This window comes from Dipodomys merriami, unplaced genomic scaffold (genome assembly GCF_024711535.1).
Source record: "Dipodomys merriami isolate MVZ:Mamm:240054 unplaced genomic scaffold, mDipMer1.0.p SCAF_55, whole genome shotgun sequence".
Taxonomy (NCBI): Eukaryota; Metazoa; Chordata; class Mammalia; order Rodentia; family Heteromyidae; genus Dipodomys; species Dipodomys merriami.
The window spans coordinates 4218645-4237220 of record NW_027206124.1 but is presented as its reverse complement, the minus strand read 5'-3'; the positions used below and the strand labels follow the sequence as shown (position 1 = coordinate 4237220).

Here is an 18576-nt window from a genome sequence, read left to right as displayed (position 1 = left end):
AGGTCGGGAGCAGGTGGCACTCTGCTTAGGAGGGCCCGGAGACTTGTCAATCATACCAGAGGACTGGGCTGGGCACAGGGAGGGGAAGCAGTAGGCAGGAAAGAACAAGGTAGAGGAAACAAAGGGAAGAAAGAGCCCCTTGGAGACAGGAGGGCCTGACCTGTGGCCACGGGTGGCTGGAGCTGGTAGCCTGTGAGCTCACACCAACCAACAGGGTAGATATCCGGGGATTCGCAGTCCACCCACTGGTCATACTCGCTGTCCCAGCCATCAAAGTGGATGCTAAGGAGCCGGTGCACAACTCGTTTCACGGTGGCCACACAGATAAGCCGGGGCTCCATCAGATCCACGGCCTCCAGCTTCATGCCCACCTTGAAGCCATGGTTGGGACAGTCCTGTGGGGAGGGCAGAAGGCAGCTGTCGGGCCAGCTGGCATTGTAATCCATTGTAATCCGGCTCTCCTGGGGGGTGGAGGCTGCTGGAAAAGGGTTGGGGAAGAGTGCCCCAGACAGTGACCCCCAAGGCCCTTCCAAGCCCCTCTGTGGAGAAGGAAGCAGCATCGTGGGTGCGATGCCCATGATGGTACCAAGGGGCCGCCTCCCTGGAGCCGCCTCACCATGTTGAAGAGTCGCGATGGAGCTGCTTTCGACTTGGTCTTCTCCAAATACGTGTCCCAGTTGAAAGTCTGGGGATCGTAGCCTAGAAGAGCAGAAAAGAGAGGGAAGTGGGGGTACGACGTGAGTCAGGGAAAAGGAGCATGTTCTGGAAAAGCCAGTGCAGCTTGATCAGGACCCAGCCTGGGATGGCTCTAGATCACCAGGCTGCTGTGCAGGCTGCTCGCGCCCTTCAGGCGCAAGGGGAGCGAGCGCTGAGCTCCGGGCACGCCCCGCTGCCCCACGCAGTCTCCACGCGCCCCAGCCTCAGGCCTCACCTTTAGGGGTGGTGAGCTCAATGTCATTCTTTTGACAGAAGTTGGCGGGGAAGATGGCGTGGGAGGAGGCGTGGTAACAGAACCAGTCGGAGCCATCGGTGGAGGGGCCCCCGTCCACGCAGATCATGAGGTAGCCGTCGAGGAGAACCTAGTGGAGGGCACGAGGTGGACGGGGTCATGTCGTGAGCTCAGCTCCTCCGCAGCGAGGAAGCCAGGCTGGGACGGACGGGAGGCGGATCCTCACTGGAGAGCGAGCTCTGCCGCGCCGCACAGTACCCAGCGCACCAGACGGCAGGCTGTGTCCTGCTGCCTCTGTGTTCTTAATGGGGACCGTGGGGCGGGGCAGCCTGGGACAGGCTGGCTGGACAATCATTCGTGTCCTCTAGCAGGCTGAGGCAAGCAGCTGCCTGTTTGTGTTTTTTTTTTTGTCGGTGGTGGGGCTTGAACTCTGGGCCTGGGCGCTGTCCCTCAGTTCAAGGCTAGTGCTCTACCACTTGAGCCACAGTGCCACTTCCAGTTTTCTGGTGGTTTATTGGAGATAAGAGTCTCACAGATTTTCCTTCCTGGGCTGGATTTGAACCATGATCCTCAGACTCAGCCTCCTGAGTAGCCATGATTATAGGTGTAAACCATCGGTACTGGTCAGTAGCTGCTTCTTAAGCCACCAGTGGGTGGGGCTGTGGGACAGACCAGCCGGCAAAGGAGAAGCAAGTGGCGGGAAGCCCATAGTAAGCCTGGCATGGCAGGCTCTGCCCGTCACCAGGGCAGGATCAGGCTCGGCCGAGCAGTGTGTGTGTGTCAATGGTGACTCAGACCCTGACAGGAAGGCAGGTCCTAAGCAAGGGGCAGGCAAGGCCCCTCCCCTCCTGCCAATCTGGGTACCAAAGGACAGGGTCAGACCCCAAGAGTAAACTGCAGAGCTGTGTGCCATGAGCCACGTGGAGAGGGCAGGGGGCCCAGGCTCACCTTGCAGATGGTTGCCACACAGATGTTGCCTAAATTCAAGGGGTCAATGGCCTCCAGCTTCATCCCCTCCTTGAACCAGCCGCCTTCTGTGTACACTGCGCGTACCTTAAAGGAGGAGGGAGGTTGGGGAAGGCTGAGGGAGAGGTGGGGGAAGCGGGTGATATGGGAAAGGAACAAGGAGAGAGGACAGTCCCGGGGAGAAGCCAGGCTCATTGAGCCCTGAATGAAGGACGGCGCAGGGAAGAGCACCCTGGACCGCAGCTCACCTTCTTGAACAGGTAAGGAACAGCATCACAGTAGATTTTCCGGAAGGTGGGATGATGTGCCATGTCGCTTCGCCGCTCTTGAGATTGCAGAGGGAGGGACAAAGAGTAAAGGATTGAAGGCAGCGAAGGGGCCGGGCCGGGCCGGGCCGGGGCACTCAGAACCGAGGGTGTGCCCTGCCTCAGCTCCGGGCTGCATCGCAGGGTCTCCCTGTGCTGGGCGGCCCAGAACACACCCAGCACTCCCCACGGGAGCTTTTGGGTTTGAGGGGAAGGGATTTTGGCGCCAATCCTGGAACTTAAACTCAGGTCTGGAGTGCTCTCCCTTGGCTTTTTTGCTTCAGGCTGGCGCTTTACCACTTGAGCTACTTCTCTTCTTCAGCCTTTTGCTGGTTAACTGGAGATTAAAATCTCACGGACTTGCCTGACTGGGCTGGCTTTAAACTGGGATCTTCAGATCTCAGCCTCCTGGGCAGCTGGGATGACAGGCGGGAGCCACCGCACTATTGGAGCTGGGAGAGCCCGTGAGACTCAGGCTCTTCCACGTGGCATTGAGGATACTAGCTTCTAGGTTCAAATCCGGGTTCTACCACTTCCAAGTAGAGCTGAATGAAGTCAAGTCACTCAGCCTGTGTGGATGGCAGGGACTGTCCCCAGGGGACCGAGATGGCAGTCTCCTACTCCTGTGGGGTACAGGGCAAGTGTGCCTGCCAAGCCCTAGGGAAACATGGCGTGGGGTGCCACGCTGGCCCAGGACTCTGCTAACCTGACATCTTGATGCCGTGGCCGACACGCCGTGACCAGCCCACAGGGTGAATCAAGGGGCTCCACATGTGGCACCAGAAGTCATCGTCACTGTCGCCGTCCTCGTAGAGGAGCCGCAGGCGGCCCCCGATGACTGTGTCCACCACAGCCATGCGGGTCCGGGACACCTGGGCCTTGTCCACAACTTCAAGGCGCATGCCCTGCCGAAAGGGGTACTTCATGCTCTCCACCATCTGTAAGACATTGAACACAGGCCTGTTGCAGACAGCATCACAGCGCTGCGATGCAACCCCTCCCATTGCATTCCTGTGTTCTTCTTTTGTGTGTGCTGGTCCTGGGGCTTGAACTCAGAAACTTGGTGCTCTCCCTGAGCTTTTGTACTCAAGGCTAGTGCTCTATCACTTGAGCCACAGCGCCACTTCCGGCTTTTTTTTCCTGCTTATGTGGTGCTGAGGAATCAAACCCAGGGCCTCATGCATGCAAGGCAAGTGCTCTACCACTGAGCCACCTTCCTAGCCCCTACTTCTGGCTTTTTGGTGGTTAACTGGAGATAAGAATCTCACAGAAGCCGGGCAGTGGTGGCTCACGCCTGTAATCCTAGCTACTTAGGAGGCTGAGATCTGAGGATCACAGTTCAAAGCCAGCCTGGGCAGAAAAGACCGTGAGACTCTTTTTTTTTTTTGCTGGTTGTGGGGCCTGAACTCTGGGCCTGAGCACTATTATCCCTCAGCTCTTCAGTTCAAGGCTAGTGCTCTACCACTTGAGCCACAGCACCACTTCCAGCCTTTTCTGCTTATGTGGTGCTGAGGAATCGAACCCAGGGTCTCATGCATGCAAGGCAAGCACTCTACCACTGAGCCACCTTCCCAGCCCCGACCATGAGACTCTTATCTCCAATAAACCACTAGAAAACTAGAAGTGGCGCTGTGGCTCAAGGAGTAGAGCGCTCACCTTGAGCTGAAGAGCACAGGGACAGTGCCCAAGCCCAGAGTTCAAGCCCCCACGACCGGACCCCCCCCCAAAAAAAAAAAATCTCACAGAAGCAGCTGTGTGCCAGTGGCTCACACCTGGAATACTAGCTACTCAAGAGGCTGAGATCTGAGGATCACGGCTCAAATCCAGCCCAGGAAGGAAAAGTCCATGAAACTCATCTCCAGTAAACCACCAGAAAACAGTAAGTGGTGCTGTGGTTCAAGTGGTAAAGCAGGAAGTGGTGCTGTGGCTCAAGCAGTAGAGTGCTCGCCTTGGGTGCAGGGACAGCACCCAAGCCCAGAGTTCAAGCCCCACGACCAACCAAAACAAACAAACAAACAAGTGGTAAAGCACTCGCCTTGAGCTGAAGAGCTGAGGGACAAGCCCTACAAATGACAAAAAAAAAGCAGGGAGGGAGACGAGGACAGGAGAGAGGATCAGTAGGGACTCCAAAGGGCTCCTTTCAAACCTTGATATGGAAATCCACTGGAAGTGTCCTGGAGCCCACCAAGCGCTTCATGAGGTAGCCCTTCCAATCAGTAAACTTGGCATGAATGGCTGAGAAGACACCAGCAGAATCCTCGTTACAGACTGACATAGAGATCCAAAGAGGGGCTGCAACCACTGACTTCTGCCATTTTAGGCTAGCAATGGCTTCATCTTATCATACCAGGCTCCATAGGCTGGATGTTCCCAGGCCTCAAGGATAAGGAAGGGGAACAAGGAAGGGGACAAGCAGGTTCTCTTCTGTCTGGGTCAAGACAGAGGGCTCCTCCCCTACGCAGGGACCTACAGGAGCCAGGACAAGTAGAGTTCCCAACTCACTCCGTGGAGGCACCAGGATCTTGCTGTTGATGGCGCACCAGCCAATGGGGTGGACATCCACCGTTCCCAGGTTGCACCAGAAGTCATGGCTGGCATCATTTTCAAAGCCTTCATACCGAAGCAGCACCCGATACCCTGAAAGGAAGGAAAAGGGTGCATGAGAGGGAGGATGGGAAGGGTTATGGGCCCAGGTCTTCCCTCTTCTCTAGCCTAAGCCCACCCTCCTACTTCCTATTCTGAACATTCCTGCCAGGCAAGTGTGATCTCCCTTACACTCAACAAAACAAATGCAGAGGGGCTGGGAAGGTGGCTCAGTGGTAGAGCTCTTGCCTTGCATGCCTGAGGCCCTGGGTTCGATTCCTCAGCACCACATAAGCAAAAAGAAAAAAAAGCCGGAAGTGGCGCTGTGGCACAAGTGGTAGAATACTAGCCTTGAGCTGAAAAGCTGAGGGACAGCGCCCAGGCCCAGAGTTCAAGCCCCACCACCGGACCCAAAAAAAAAACAAAAAACCAAATGCAGACTGTTATTTGGAAATCATTATGGTATAGTGGTGAGATTTATTTTCTATACTCTGATCACCCCTGGAATAACCCTAAAAAAAAGTAAACTGGAGTTTCCAGTCAGGTGTCAGTAGCTTGTGCCTATAATCCTAGCTGCTCAAGAGACAGATCTGTGCTGGGTGCCAGTGACTCACGCCTGTAATCCTAGCTAATCAGGAGGCTGAGATCTTAGAATCCAGGTTCAAAGCCAGCCCAGGCAGGCATGAGACTTTTTTTTTTGGTCCAGTTGTGGGGCCTGAACTCTGGGCCTGGGCGCTGTCCCTCAGCTAGCACTTTACCACTTGAGCCACAGCGCCACTTCTGGCTTTTTTTTTTTCTTTTCTGCTTATGTGGTATTGAGGAATTGAACCCCGGGCCTCATGTATGCAAGACAAGTGCTCTACCACTGAGCCACCTTCCCAGCCCAGGCATGAGACTCTTATTTCCAATTAACTACCAGAAAACCAGAAGTGGCACTGTAGCTCAAGTGGTAGAGTGCTAGCCTTAAGCTGAAGAGCCCAGGCCAAGTTTAAGCCCCACGACTGACCAAAAAAAAAAGACAGATCTGAGGATCAAGTCAGGAAGCCAGCTCAGGCACACAAATCCAAGACTTTTTTGGTGTCTGTCCTGGGCTTGAACTCAGGGCCTGGACACTGTCTGTAAGTTTTTTGTTTTTTGGGTTTTTTCCCCCCCCAGTTCTGGGGTTTGAACTCAGGGCCGGGCATTGTCCTTGAGCCTCTCTGTACTCAAGGCAAGAGCTCTACCACTTGAGCCACAGCGCCATTTCCAGGTTTTTCAGTTTATGTGGTACTGAGGAATCAAACCCAGTGCTTCATGCATGCTAGGCAAGCACTCTACTACAAAGCCACATTCTCAGCCCCTGTCCCTGAGCATTTGTGCTCAAGGCTAGCCCTCTGCAACCTGAGCATCTCCACTTCCAGCTTTTGGTGTTTAATTGGAGAGAAGAGTCTCAAAGACTTTCCTGCCTGGGCTGGCTTTGAACTCTGATGCTCAGATCTCAGACTCCTAAGTAGCTAGGATTAGGCATGAGCCACCAGTGCCCGGCTTGAAACCAATTTCTTTGACACTGCCCACTGTCCAGAGATGGCAGTGTATAGACCCCTGCCCTGGCCGGAGAGACACCCACCTGCTGTCTGTATGACAGAGGCGATCCAGTACACCCGGCTGGGGAGCACGGCATCACTGTTGAGCACTTCCACCTTCATCCCCTTCATGACATCCTCCCACTGCTCGTAGAGTGGGACCTGTGTGTCAACAAGAGCATTCAAAGGCAAAGTGAGTCTTCATGTCAGATCCTTCACCTCAACATTTCACAGAGACACAGTGGGGACTAGAGATGAATGAGGCGTGTCCACTGTCTGAAATGCTGAACTGCAAAGGAAGATGGGAAGCAGGAAAGATGGGTAGAAATTCAGTCAACTTCTAACTGTATCATCTGGACCACAATTTGGCAAATCCCTAATCCCTGTTGCTGTACTCATTTGTGCAACAGTACCATTTTCTAGTGCTCACTTTGTGCTAGACATCATTCTCAGCACCCAACTTGGCTATTATGATCTCTTAATTTACAAAGCTGCCAACCACGTGTTACCCCAGCACATCCTCTCTCCACTCCTCTGCGGTGGCACCTGGCTGCTTCCAGCTACCTCCTTGGAGCCCTCTCCTCACTTTTTGGTCAAGAGGACTCTGATCCTCCTTTAGGAAAGTTTTTCCTGCCGGGTACTGGTGGCTCACGCCTGTAATCCTAGCTACTCAGGAGGCTGAGATCTGAGGATCGTGGTTCAAAGCCAGCCTGGGCAGGAAAGACCGTGAGACTCCTATCTCCAATAAACCACCAGAAAACCTGAAGTGGCTCTGTGGCTCAAGTGGTAGAGCGCTCGCCTTGAGCTGAAGAGCTGAGGGACAGCGCCCAGGCCCAGAGTTCAAGTCCCATGACCGCCAAAAAAAAAAAAAAAAGAAAAAGTTTTTCCTGCTTTCATTCTTTTTTTTGTGTGTGTGCGTGTGTGTCAGTCCTGAGGCTTGAACTCTAGGCCTGGATGTTGCCCCTGACCTCCTTTTGCTCAAGGCTAGTGCTCTACCACTTGAGCCATAGCACCATTTCCGTTGTTTTCTGAGTAGTTTATTGGTAATAGTCTCACTTTTCTGCCTGGACTGCCTTTGAACCGTGATCTTCAGATCTCAGCCACCTGAGTAGCTAGGAGTCCAGGCATGTGCCAACTGCAGCACAAAGCTCTTGCTTTCATTTTTAGCCCCAGCCTAATTAAGGTAGCCCGAAGACAGCCTGACAGAGCTCAGGAAACTTGTGTTAATGTGAATACAACCTAAGTCCCCCAGAATGAAGATGCTAACACTAACGGATTTAAAGATTTAAAAAAAAAAATCTGGGCACCAGTGGCTCATGCATGTAATCCTAGCTGCTATGGAGGCTGAGATCTGAGGATCACAGTTCAAAGCCAGCCCAAGCAAGAAAGTGCCTGAGACTCTTATCTCCAATTAACCTCTGTGCTGTGACTCAATTGTTGGAGTGCTTGCCTTGAGCTGAAGAGCTCAGGGACAGTGCCCAGGCTGAGAGTTCAAGCCCCACAATCAACCAAAAAAAAAGAGGCTCCTACTCCCAAAGGTAAGATGCCTTTAGTAACTCTTACTCTTACTAGAATAAGAAAATTCACTGAGGCTCTGAGTTCAAGTCCAGGTACTGGTATGTGCACATGCATGCCTCCCCCTACCCCAACCTGCAGGCCACCCCTCCTAGGGCTTCAGGAAATCGGATTGAAAGACAAAACCAGACAAGACTCTAGGCATCCCACCCATCCCAGCAGGACCTGGCAGTGTCCTCTCTAGGAAAACTAGCAGAGAACCCCCTGCTGGGTTCTAAAAGTTTTCTAGATTGCTCCTGGAGCAGAGGCCCAAGCCAGTACACAAGCAAAGGTTCAATGCCTAGCACCAGAGAGGGAAAAAAAAAGGAAGCCAGGTGCTGGTGGCTCACGCCTGTAATCCTAACTCCATGGAAGGTTAAGAGCTGAGGACCTTAGTCCAAAGCCAGCCTGAGCAGAAATGAGCAACTGTCCTGCAGAGGGTGAGAAGCATACCTAGTGATTCCCACCATACCCAGTGGTGCCCCCCTCCCCCAGGCCGAGCCACTCACGTGTTTAAAGCAGCTGACAGGTGCAGCCTTGTAACTGTGATCCTTCAGGAACTTCCCCCAGTCAAACCCCAAAACCAGAGCTGCAAAGCAGAGGAAGAGTTGAGGCTTTGGGACGCTGTCAGGGTGGCGGAGGCACCTCCCTTTCCCGAGCCTGGCCCACCGCCCACCGCCATACCAGCCTTGTCGGCAGCCATTACAGCGGTGAGGGCTGCAGCAAGGCCGCCACACCATTAGGAGTAGAGAAACATCCCCAGGGACCTTTGCTCCTCCCTTTCCCAGCAACCAAAGAAATGGAAATTCAATGGACTCAAGACTTAAAATTCCTCAGACCTCCCCCACCCTCTCATTGGCCACACCCAGGTGCGCCAGGTAGGCCTCCACGGCTCCGGAGACCAGGAGCGCAGCTTGAGCTGGAACTCACACCTACTCAATGGTTGTTGCTCTGGGCTTACACTTAATTTGCTCAGAAGACTGTTACACTCAGAAAAAGGGAAGTTTCCTCTCCTTGCCATCCCTCCACAGCTCCTGGGCCCCTAGACCAGGGACAGAGAAGCCACAGGAAAAACAACAGAGAAACAAAACAGGAAATTCCTGCTTTGTGAATCATCCGGGGTAGGGGCCTGGCATGGGATTCTGAGGTTCTTTCTATGAGACCCAGCAGGTCAGGAGGTGAAATGAAATACACACCAGCACTTTGTGTGTATGTGGCGGGGAGGGGGAGGGGGGTTTACAGGGCTAGAAGTCAGGGCCTGGGCGCCATCCCTGAGCCTCTTTGTGCTCAAGGCTAGCGCTCTACCACATGAACCACAGAGCTACTTCTGGTTTGTTTTTTTTGTTTTTTGTTTTTTAGTATATGTGCTGCCGAAGCGAGCACAACTACTTCCGGTTTTTGAGTGTTAATTGGAGATGAGAGTCTCATGGGGCCTTTTCTGTACGGGCTGGCTTTGAACTGCGATCCTCAGAACTCAGCCTCCTGAGAAGCTAGGGTTACAGGCATGAGCCACGGGTGTGTGCAGCCACACCAGCACTTTCTTTTATTTTGTTAGTAGTGGGTCTTGAATTCTGGGCCTGGACACTGTTCCTGAGCTCTTCAGCTCAAGGTGAGCGCTCTGCCACTGGAGCCACAGCACCACTTCCGGCTTTCTGGTGGTTTATTGTAGATGAGAGTCTCATGGACTTTCCTGCCCAGGCTGGCTTTGAACCACCATCCTCAGATCTCAGCCTCCTGTGTAACTAGGATTACAGGCATGAGCTACCGATGCCCAGCCACACCAGCACTTTCTATCACGCTATGTTTTTCAGTCTTCAAACCTAGGGAAGCCATCTTGCTCTGGACCCTGTTATAATCCTTCACAACCATCCCTGGGGACCACAGAGAGGCAGGCAGGCTGGCAGGCACAGAAGAAATATTCTTTTTGTTTTGTTTTGTTTTTTTTTGGGTCCAGTCATGGGGCCTGAACTCTGGGTCTGGGCGCTGTCCCTCAGCTCTTCAGCTCAAGGCTAGTGCTCTACCACTTGAGCCACAGCGCCACTTCCGGCTTTTTTCTTTTTGCTTATGTGGTGCTGAAGAATCGAACCCAGGGCCTTGAGCATGCAAGGCAAGCGCTCTACCACTGAGCCACCTTCCCAGCCCCCAGAAGAAATATTATTATAAGGCTTATTAGAGGGATCTTATCTCCGGGGAGAGGGAGCACATGGTGTCTGTCCCCATCCATTTGGCAGGTAGCTTTAGGGCTGGAAGTGAGGGAGGCGCATGCGCAGGTGGGAGTGGGTGGAGCGAGGGCGGGGCCAGCTGTATGGGAGGAACTCTAGTGCAGGGAGGAGCTCAGGTTGGGTGGAGCTGAGGACTAGAGGTGGGGATAATACTAGCTGACCTCAACGCAGCTTGCTGCTATCCTTACCATCTTGTCCTGTTGGTGTCCCATCTGCTAGCTGTCCTGTCCCTTGAGAGTGAAGGAAGGCTCCAATTTTGGCAGACCAGGCAGCCTTGTGCAGGACTTTGGCTTTCTTGGTGGGTGGCTTTCCCTAGAAGGAAGAAAAGATATGCCAGGCGCCTGTGGCTCACACCTGTCATCCTAGCTACTCAGGAGTCTGAGATCTGAGGATCACAGTTCAAACCCAGCCCAGGCAGGAAGTCCGTGAGACTCTTATCTCCAATAAACCACCAGAAAACCAGAAGTGGCATTGTTGTTGCTCAAGTGGTAGAGAGAGCGCCCTGAGCTGAAGAGCTGAGGGACAGCGCCCAGGTCTAAAGTTCAAGCCTCATGACTGACACCACCACCACCCCCCAAAAAAAGTTATTTTTTCTAGGTCCATCCATTTCCCTGCAAATGACTTTTTTTTTTCCTGGTCCAAGGGCTTGAACTCAGGGTCTGGGGCTATCCCTGAGTTTCTTTAGCTCTACCACTTGAGCCACAGCTTCTCTTCTGGTGTTTTTTTTTTTTTTTTTTTGGTAATTTACTGGAGATAAGATAGAGACAAGAATCACACTTTCCTGCCTGGACTGGCCTTGAACCCTGAAGTTCAGATCTTACCCTCCTGAGTAGGTAGGATTACAGGCATGAGCCACCTGCACCCTGAGCCATATTCTATTATTTCCAACAGACTCTGGAGCATAGAACTCTTGCTCAAGAACTACTGAGAACAGGGGCTGAGAATGTGGCTTACTAGTGGAGTGCCTTGCCTAGCATGCATGAAGACCTGGGTTCGATTCCTCAGTACCCACATAAACAGAAAAGGCTGGAAGTGGTGGTGTGGCTCAAATGGCAGAGCATTAGCACAGAAACACTCAGGGACAGAGCCCAGGCCTTGAGATCAATCCCCAGGACTGGCAGAAAAAAAGAAACAAAAAAACCAATACACATATACACATATACACATACACACAGAATACAAAACAATTTGGAAGAATAGCTCCAGGAATGGATTTCTCTGCCCACAAGTTTGAGAGCAACCAAATAACCAGACATCTATCTTAATGGGCCATAGTAGGTCGGTTCCTAAATAAGGAGCCAAGACCCCCAGAAGGATGTTGAGTGCTGCCTCTCACCTGTAATCTAGCCAAGATACTGGCTTTCTTGGAGTTGGAAGAGTAGCTCCTGGAGCAGGAAACGCTGCAGAATCTCTTGGTCTTGGAGAAGAAAGCTTCCCTTGTGCCCACGATGCCACACATCTCACAGACAGCTAGGAAGAGAACTTAACACGTGACTCCCCATTCAGTTACCTCAAATCAAGCAAAACGATGGGCCTTCTAATCTCAGGGCACTATATTCATTGGCAAGCCTGGGCCCCACTAAAGCTGACAGACTCGAAATAGAAGGAGGTGATGGTATTGATTAAAAAAAAAAAAAAAAAAAAAGGAAAACCAAAACTTTTTTTGGTGTTGGTTCTGGGGTTTGAACTCGGGTCTGGGGCCCATCCCTGAGCTTTTGTGCTCAAAGCTAGTGTGCTAGTGCGCTACCACTTGAGGCAGACCTCCACTTCTGGCTTTTTTGGTAACTAATTTGAGACAGAGTCTCATGGATTTTCCTGCCTGGGATGGCTTTGAAACTTAATTCTCAGATTTTAGCCTCCTGAGTAGTTAGGATTACATGTGCCTGGCCTTTATTTATTTATGTTTTATTATTTTATTTCTTTTTGCTTGGGGGGGGGTCCGGTTGTGGGGTCTGAACTCTGGGCCTGGGCACTGTTCCTCAGCTCTTCAGCTCAAGGCTAGCAATCCACAAGTTGAGCCACAGCGCCACTTCCAGATTTTTTCTTTTTGCTTTTTTTTTTGCTTTTTTCTTTTTGCTTCTGGCTTTTTTCTGCTTATGTGGTACTTAGGAATGGAACCCAGGGCCTCATGCATGCAAGGCAAGCACTCCACCACTGAGCCACCTTCCCAGCCCTTCCTATGTTTTTTGTTTTTTGGGTTTTTTTAATTGTGAAAATACCGTACAGAGGGGTGACAATTACATGGGCAAGATAATGAGTACATTTCTTATCAAGCATTGTTGCCTCCTCCTTTGTTTCCCCTTCCCATCCCTTCCCATCTCCTCCCCCACCCCCTCCAACCCCTTCCTATTTTTTAAAATCTAACTTTATTGTTATTATAGAGGTGATATACAGAGAAGTTATAGTTATATGTGTCAGTAGTAAGTACATTTCCTTTCAGATAGTGTCATCTGTTCCTTCATTCGCTCCCATTTCCTCCCTCCCATTTCCACCCATGAGCTGTTTACTTCACTTTTATCAATGTCCAGTGTGCTCCACTCAGGCAGTTTTTCACCCTTTTGACTTGGGTTCTGTGCCTTCTCCTCCCCTACAGATATGCACATGAACACACCATATATAAGGTAAAGAACACAGAATCATCAGAGAAAGAAAAAATATATATATTTGGAGGTTGGGAAGGTGGCTCAGTGGTAGAGTGCTTGCCTTGCATACATGAAGCCCTGGGTTCCATTCCTCAGTACCACTTAAGCAGAAAAAGCCACAAGTGGTGCTGTGGCTCAAGTGGTAGAGCACTAGCCTTGAACTGAAGAGCTAAAAGTCAGCACCCAATCCCAGAGTTCAAGCCCCATGACCAACAAAAAAATAAAATAAACAAATAAATAAAATTTAAAAAATATATATCAATCTTGACAAACTCCTATCTTAAGCAACATTCTTCAGTGTGTACATCTGAATCTATCTTGCCCAAATCACATTGTTTGACATTCCTTGGCTTTGTATCAATAGCAAGGCTAAAACTATCCACCCAAATGACTTGGGAAAGAGGTATTAGCAAGTTTTTAAAGAAAATTAGTAGAGGAGCTGGGAAGGTGGCTCAGTGGTAGAGCGCTTGCCTTGCATGCATGAGGCCCTGGGTTCGATTCCTCAGCACCACATAAGCAAAAAGAAAAAAGCCAGAAGTGGCGCTGTGGCTCACGTGGTAGAGCGCTAGCCTTGAGCTGAAGAGCTGAGGGACAGTGCCCAGGCCCAGAGTTCAGGCCCCATGACCAGACCCCAAAAAAAAAAAAAAAAATTAATCTGTGGTAAGTCACTGACATCTGTGAATTGTTAAAAGTTCCCAGAAAATTCTGATTAGTCAGGACAGAGAATCTCGGGATGAGCTGGCCTCTTAGATTTCTTGTAGATCTAAAGTTCTAAGATCCGAAGAGAATTGGATAGAATGGAGAAGATGAAAAGGAAGAAAGAAAGAAGCCCAGATGAGTGGGAAAGAAAAGAAATTTAGCTGCACGTGAATATTACATAACTTTTGGAAGAGTTTAGCTAACAAAAAATGGGGTATCATTGCAGATGTCTAGTCTGCCTCTTTTCACAAGGACCCACATACTACAGGGCCTGACACGGATCCTGCAACATCCAAGCATCCTATGTCTGAAGTCAAGTAGTTTCCAGGGGATTAAAGGGGATTCCAATCTGCCCTTTTACCCCATCCTTTTACCCAGAGATCACTGTATCCTATATGCCCTCCCACAGGCTCCCTGACTTCCAACCCCCGAGATATTTCTAGGGAAGTGTCTAAGTCCCCATCTTTTTCAATCTAGACTTAAAACTCCATAGCTTACTCAAGCAGAGCACCATGTATCGAAAATGGTCTGGGAAGGTGGCTCAGTGGTAGAGCACTTGCCTTGCATGCATGAGGCCCTGGGTTCGATTCCTCAGCACCACATAAGCAAAAAGAAAAAAGCCGGAAGTGGCGCTGTGGCTCAAGTGGTAGAGTGCTAGCCTTGAGCTGAAGAGCTGAGGGACAGCGCCCAGGCCGAGTTCAGGCCCCAAGACTGGACCCAAAAAAAAAAAAAAAAAAAAAGGTCTGGAGAAACATTATGTTTATGAAAGCATGAATGAAATCACAATTTGTTACCAAATTGCCGAAGAGGAAACGAGCCCTTTGGCCAGGTCCTTAGACATCAGAGTAGGCTTTTACACCTGGAAGACTGTGTCTACCTGGCCTGTATTCACCCCCCCTCTTCCTCCATAATCTCTTAACTCCATCTTCAAAGGACACTGTGAAGGTACCTGGCTCGGAACCACTGCCATCCAAGGAGCGAGTATTCCCCGGGCTGAGCAGGTGTAGTGGGGAGGTGGGCAGCTCTCCTGCTTCTCGATCCTCATTTTCCGCTTCACTTGACTCCTCCAGATAGGAGCTGCTCTCACTACCCACACTGCTATTATAACCCCGGAAACTATCATAGCCACCAAACAGCTCCAAGTCATCATCTTCCTCTTCTTCCATTGGTTCCAAAGAGGGCGTCTCCTAGTGGGTGACATAGACCACGTACAAGGAATCAGGATTGCCTTTAGTGTATAAAGAAGAAGTTGCAGATCTATTATCAATTCCCTTCCTGCTTCTTTTGCCATGTCAATACTTTTGGGACACCTTCCAATAGCTTCTCCTTTTTTTTTTTTTTTTTTGGGTCCAGTCATGGGGCCTGAACTCTGGGCCTGGGCGCTGTCCCTCAGCTCTTCAGCTCAAGGCTAGCGCTCTACCACTTGAGCCACAGCACCACTTCTGGCTTTTTTCTTTTTGCTTATGTGGTACTGAGGAATTGAACCCAGGGCCTCAGGCATGCAAGGCAAGTGCTCTACCACTGAGCCACCTTCCCAGCCCGCTTCTCCTTTTTTTTATTTTTAGTCAGTGTGGGGCTTGAACTCTGGGCCTGGGCACTGACCCTCCGCTCTTCAGCTCAAGGGTCGACCACTTGAGCCACAGCACTGTTTCCGTTTTTCCCAGTGGTGTATTGGAGATAAGAGTCTTACAGACTTTCCTGCCCAGAGTTGGCTTTGAACCTCGATCCTCAGATCTCAGCCTCCTGAGTAGCTAGGCTTATATAGATGTGACCCACCAGCGCCCAGATAGCTTTTTTTTTTTTTTTTTTTTTGTCAAGGCTAGTGCTCTACCATTTGAACCACACAGCTCTACTTCCAGCTAATTCACAGACTTTCCCAATTGGCTTCAAACCCCGATCCTCAGAACTCAGCCTGCTGAGTAGCTAGAATTACAGGTGCAAATCCCTAGTGCCCAGCTCCACAAAACCCATTTTGCAAACATTATAATCATTTCTCCAATTTAACTTAAAATAGCATCAGACAGAAAATACATAGCAAAGCTCCTCTATAAATTTAGAAGTGAGCCAAAGTGACAGTGGTTCACGCCTGTAATCTTAGCTACTCAGGAGGCTGAGATCTGAGGATCTCGATTCAAAGCCAGCCCAGGCAGGAAAGGCTGTGAGACTCTTATCTCCAGTAAACCACGAGAAAACTGGAACTGGTGCTGTGGCTCAAGTGGTAGAGCTAAGGGACAGCGTTCAGGCCAGAGTTCAAGCCCAGGACAACCAAAAAAAAAAAAAAAATTAGAAGTGACATTTTAATATGAATTAAATAAAATACAGATAATCCATGACTTTCAATGGAGTTATGTCTGATAAATCTATCCAGGCTAAGGTTATTGTAAGTTGAAAATGCACTTAAGACACTTAATCTATCAAACATTTTAGCTTAGCAACATTGTACACAGTAGAGTCCAGCTTGACTGGAAAACACTGCTCGCTGTCACTGAACAGCACTACAAAAGCGGTGAAATATTAGTAGATTTGAAACAATCCAAAATTCCAAACACAAATTACAGTTTCTACTAAATATATATTGCTGTCACACAATTGTAAAGTAAAAATCAAAAACAAAACAAAAAAACCTGAAAGTCAAAAACCAAAAGTCTATATAACAATGTGAAAATGATCCAAAGTAAAATGCTTCACAAAGACTTTCTGGATAGTTTTCTGGGTAAGGGTGCGGGGGGAGGATGGGAAGGGATAGGAAGGGGAAACAAAGGAGGAGGCTACAATGCTTGATAAGAAATGTACTCATTATTTTGCCCATGTAATTGTAACCCCTCTGTACAGTATTTTCACAATAAAAAATAATAAAAATAATAAAATAAAAAATAAAAACTCATTCTCGGAAATGGCACTGTGGCTCAAGTGATAGAGTGCTAGCCTTTAGCTGAAGAGCTGAAGGATAGTATCCAGAGTTCAAGCCCCACGACCGACAAAACAAAACAAAAAAAAAACCCTCATTCTCGCCAGGTGCCGGTGGTTTACACCTATAATCTTAGCTACTCAGGAGGCTGAGATCTGAGGATCGGGATTCAAAGCCAGCCTAAGCAGAAATATCCATGAGACCCTTATCTCCAATTAATCATCGGAAAACCAGGAGTGACACTGTGGCTCAAGTGGTAGAGTGCTAGCCTTGAGCACAAAGAGGCTCAGGGACAGTGCCCAGGCCTTGAGTTCAAGCCCTGCAACCAACGGAAAAGAAAAAAAAAAGACCCAAACTGTCCCAGTGAGAAACTGAGTCACATGACACACAATTATGGTATAGTGGGATGTACCACAGGCATTAAATTCAGTTCTGATCCTAATTAACTACATGTTCTTGGGGCAAATCATTTAACAACTTCTGTGGGCATCAATTTTCTCATCCATAAAAGTTGCTTCACATAATGTGAGATGTAAATGTAATACTGCAAATAAATCTACATTGTAGCCAGGCACTGGTGGTTCATACTTGTAATCAGTAGCTACTTAGGAAGCTGAGATCTGAGGATGGTGGGTGGGTCAAAGCCAGCCTGGGCATGTCGCTCTTAACTCCAATTAACCATCAGATAACCAGAAGTGGTGCTGTGGTTCAGTGGTAGAGCCTTGAGGGGAAAAAGTTCAGGGCCAGTGCCCAGAGCCTGAGTTCAAGCCAAACGACTGACAAAACAAAAAAGCTAAGCCGGCTAAGCTGGGTGCCCAGTGCCAGTGGCTCACACCTGTAATCCTAGCTATTCAGAAGGCTGGGTTCTGAGTATTGAGGTTCAAAGCCAGCCCAGGCAGGAAAGTCCAAGAGACTCTTATCTGCAATAAATCACCAGAAAACTGGAAGTGACGCTGTGGCTCAAGTGGTAGAGTGCCTGCCTTGAGCTGAAGAGCTGAGGGACAGCGGCCCAGGCACAGAGTTCAAGCCCCACAACTGACAAAAAAAAAAAAGCTACATTGTAGTGAAAAGTTATGAAGCACGGCAAAGAGTTTGGGACTTTGGCCTTGGGCTCAAACACTATCTGTAGTGTTTATTAGCTTGTGTGACCTGCAGTAAACCAGTGCCTCAGTGTCCATAAAATAAGGTTAATAGCACCTAATAGGATTTGAGTTAGAAGAGATATAAGTACTTGGGACAATAACTTGAACATGTTAAGTGCTCAACAAATGTTGGTAATGTTGGCTGAAAAGCGTGGCTTATAAAATAGAATTTTCCTAGTTTGAGTCCTAGTTCTTACCGCCTATCAACTCTATGATTTAGGTGCAAGATAGCGTTGCTACTTTGTTTCTTCCTAAGAATTTTTACACAGAGATAAAATATCTAGTTCTGTTGTCTGCAAATAACAGGCCTGAAAGTGCAAGCTATTGTCTTGTTTTCCACTTTATTACTCTTGTAGTTTTCGAGCTATTTACTTTATATTCCAATATATATTTGCAACCGCACCTACACCCATGTTAAAAAAGAAAACAGAATCTTGAGCCAAATGCTTTCGCGGTGGGTGGGTCACAGGTTGTTGGGTAGAAAAGGCTTGGGAAGAAAGGTGTAAGGTGCTTGGAGGCAGGCGGGGCGCACACCTCCTTCACTTCCGGGTCTCAGGAACTTCCGGCGGGGTCCACCACCGAGCGAAGCCTCCGCTGCTGGGGCCTCGGAGGCCACGAGCGCGGCGGGGACGCGGGAGACGGGGCACGTGGAGAAGCTTCCATTCCCTCACGTCCCATCCTTGAGGAAGGCGACCCCCCCCCCGGCAGGAAGACAAAGGGCGCTCGAGGACTCGATGGGAGAGCCAGTTCCCCTTCCTCGGGCCGGGGAGGCCGCTCCTCCCCCGGATCGCCTCTGGCCTTGACTAAGCTTCCTACCTCAGTTTACCAAACTACCCAGCCTCCCCCCTCATGGCACCGATCAAAGCCCTACATGAGGGACGCCCTGTAAGACTCTTGGGATTCCCTTTCCCAGTGCTGTAAACCCTTTTCCTCTAACCTCAAGGCTCCGAGGCTTCTCCATGAGACCCAAATTCAGCTTCTTCAATCGTCACCAGGTACAGGCAGCCATATTGGCCTCACGGCTCTCTCCGGGAGCACCCATTG

At 49.8% G+C, this 18576-nt stretch overlaps 1 protein-coding gene across 1 annotated transcript in view; it reads right to left on the bottom strand.

Moving 5' to 3' along the window:
* L3mbtl2 (L3MBTL histone methyl-lysine binding protein 2) overlaps nucleotides 1-18576 on the bottom strand; it is a 22528-nt gene extending 3952 nt beyond the window's left edge. Inside the window, exons 1-14 of the mRNA XM_069999623.1 lie at nucleotides 18470-18576; nucleotides 14432-14669; nucleotides 11478-11611; nucleotides 10330-10453; nucleotides 8429-8508; nucleotides 6410-6527; nucleotides 4723-4857; nucleotides 4367-4455; nucleotides 2927-3158; nucleotides 2164-2240; nucleotides 1898-2002; nucleotides 932-1079; nucleotides 617-699; nucleotides 161-395 (exon numbers count right to left, since the gene is read on the bottom strand). Coding sequence (XP_069855724.1) covers nucleotides 161-395; nucleotides 617-699; nucleotides 932-1079; nucleotides 1898-2002; nucleotides 2164-2240; nucleotides 2927-3158; nucleotides 4367-4455; nucleotides 4723-4857; nucleotides 6410-6527; nucleotides 8429-8508; nucleotides 10330-10453; nucleotides 11478-11611; nucleotides 14432-14669; nucleotides 18470-18493 — 1822 coding nt within the window. The 5' untranslated portion in view covers nucleotides 18494-18576. The remainder of the gene's footprint in view (nucleotides 1-160; nucleotides 396-616; nucleotides 700-931; nucleotides 1080-1897; nucleotides 2003-2163; nucleotides 2241-2926; nucleotides 3159-4366; nucleotides 4456-4722; nucleotides 4858-6409; nucleotides 6528-8428; nucleotides 8509-10329; nucleotides 10454-11477; nucleotides 11612-14431; nucleotides 14670-18469) is intronic.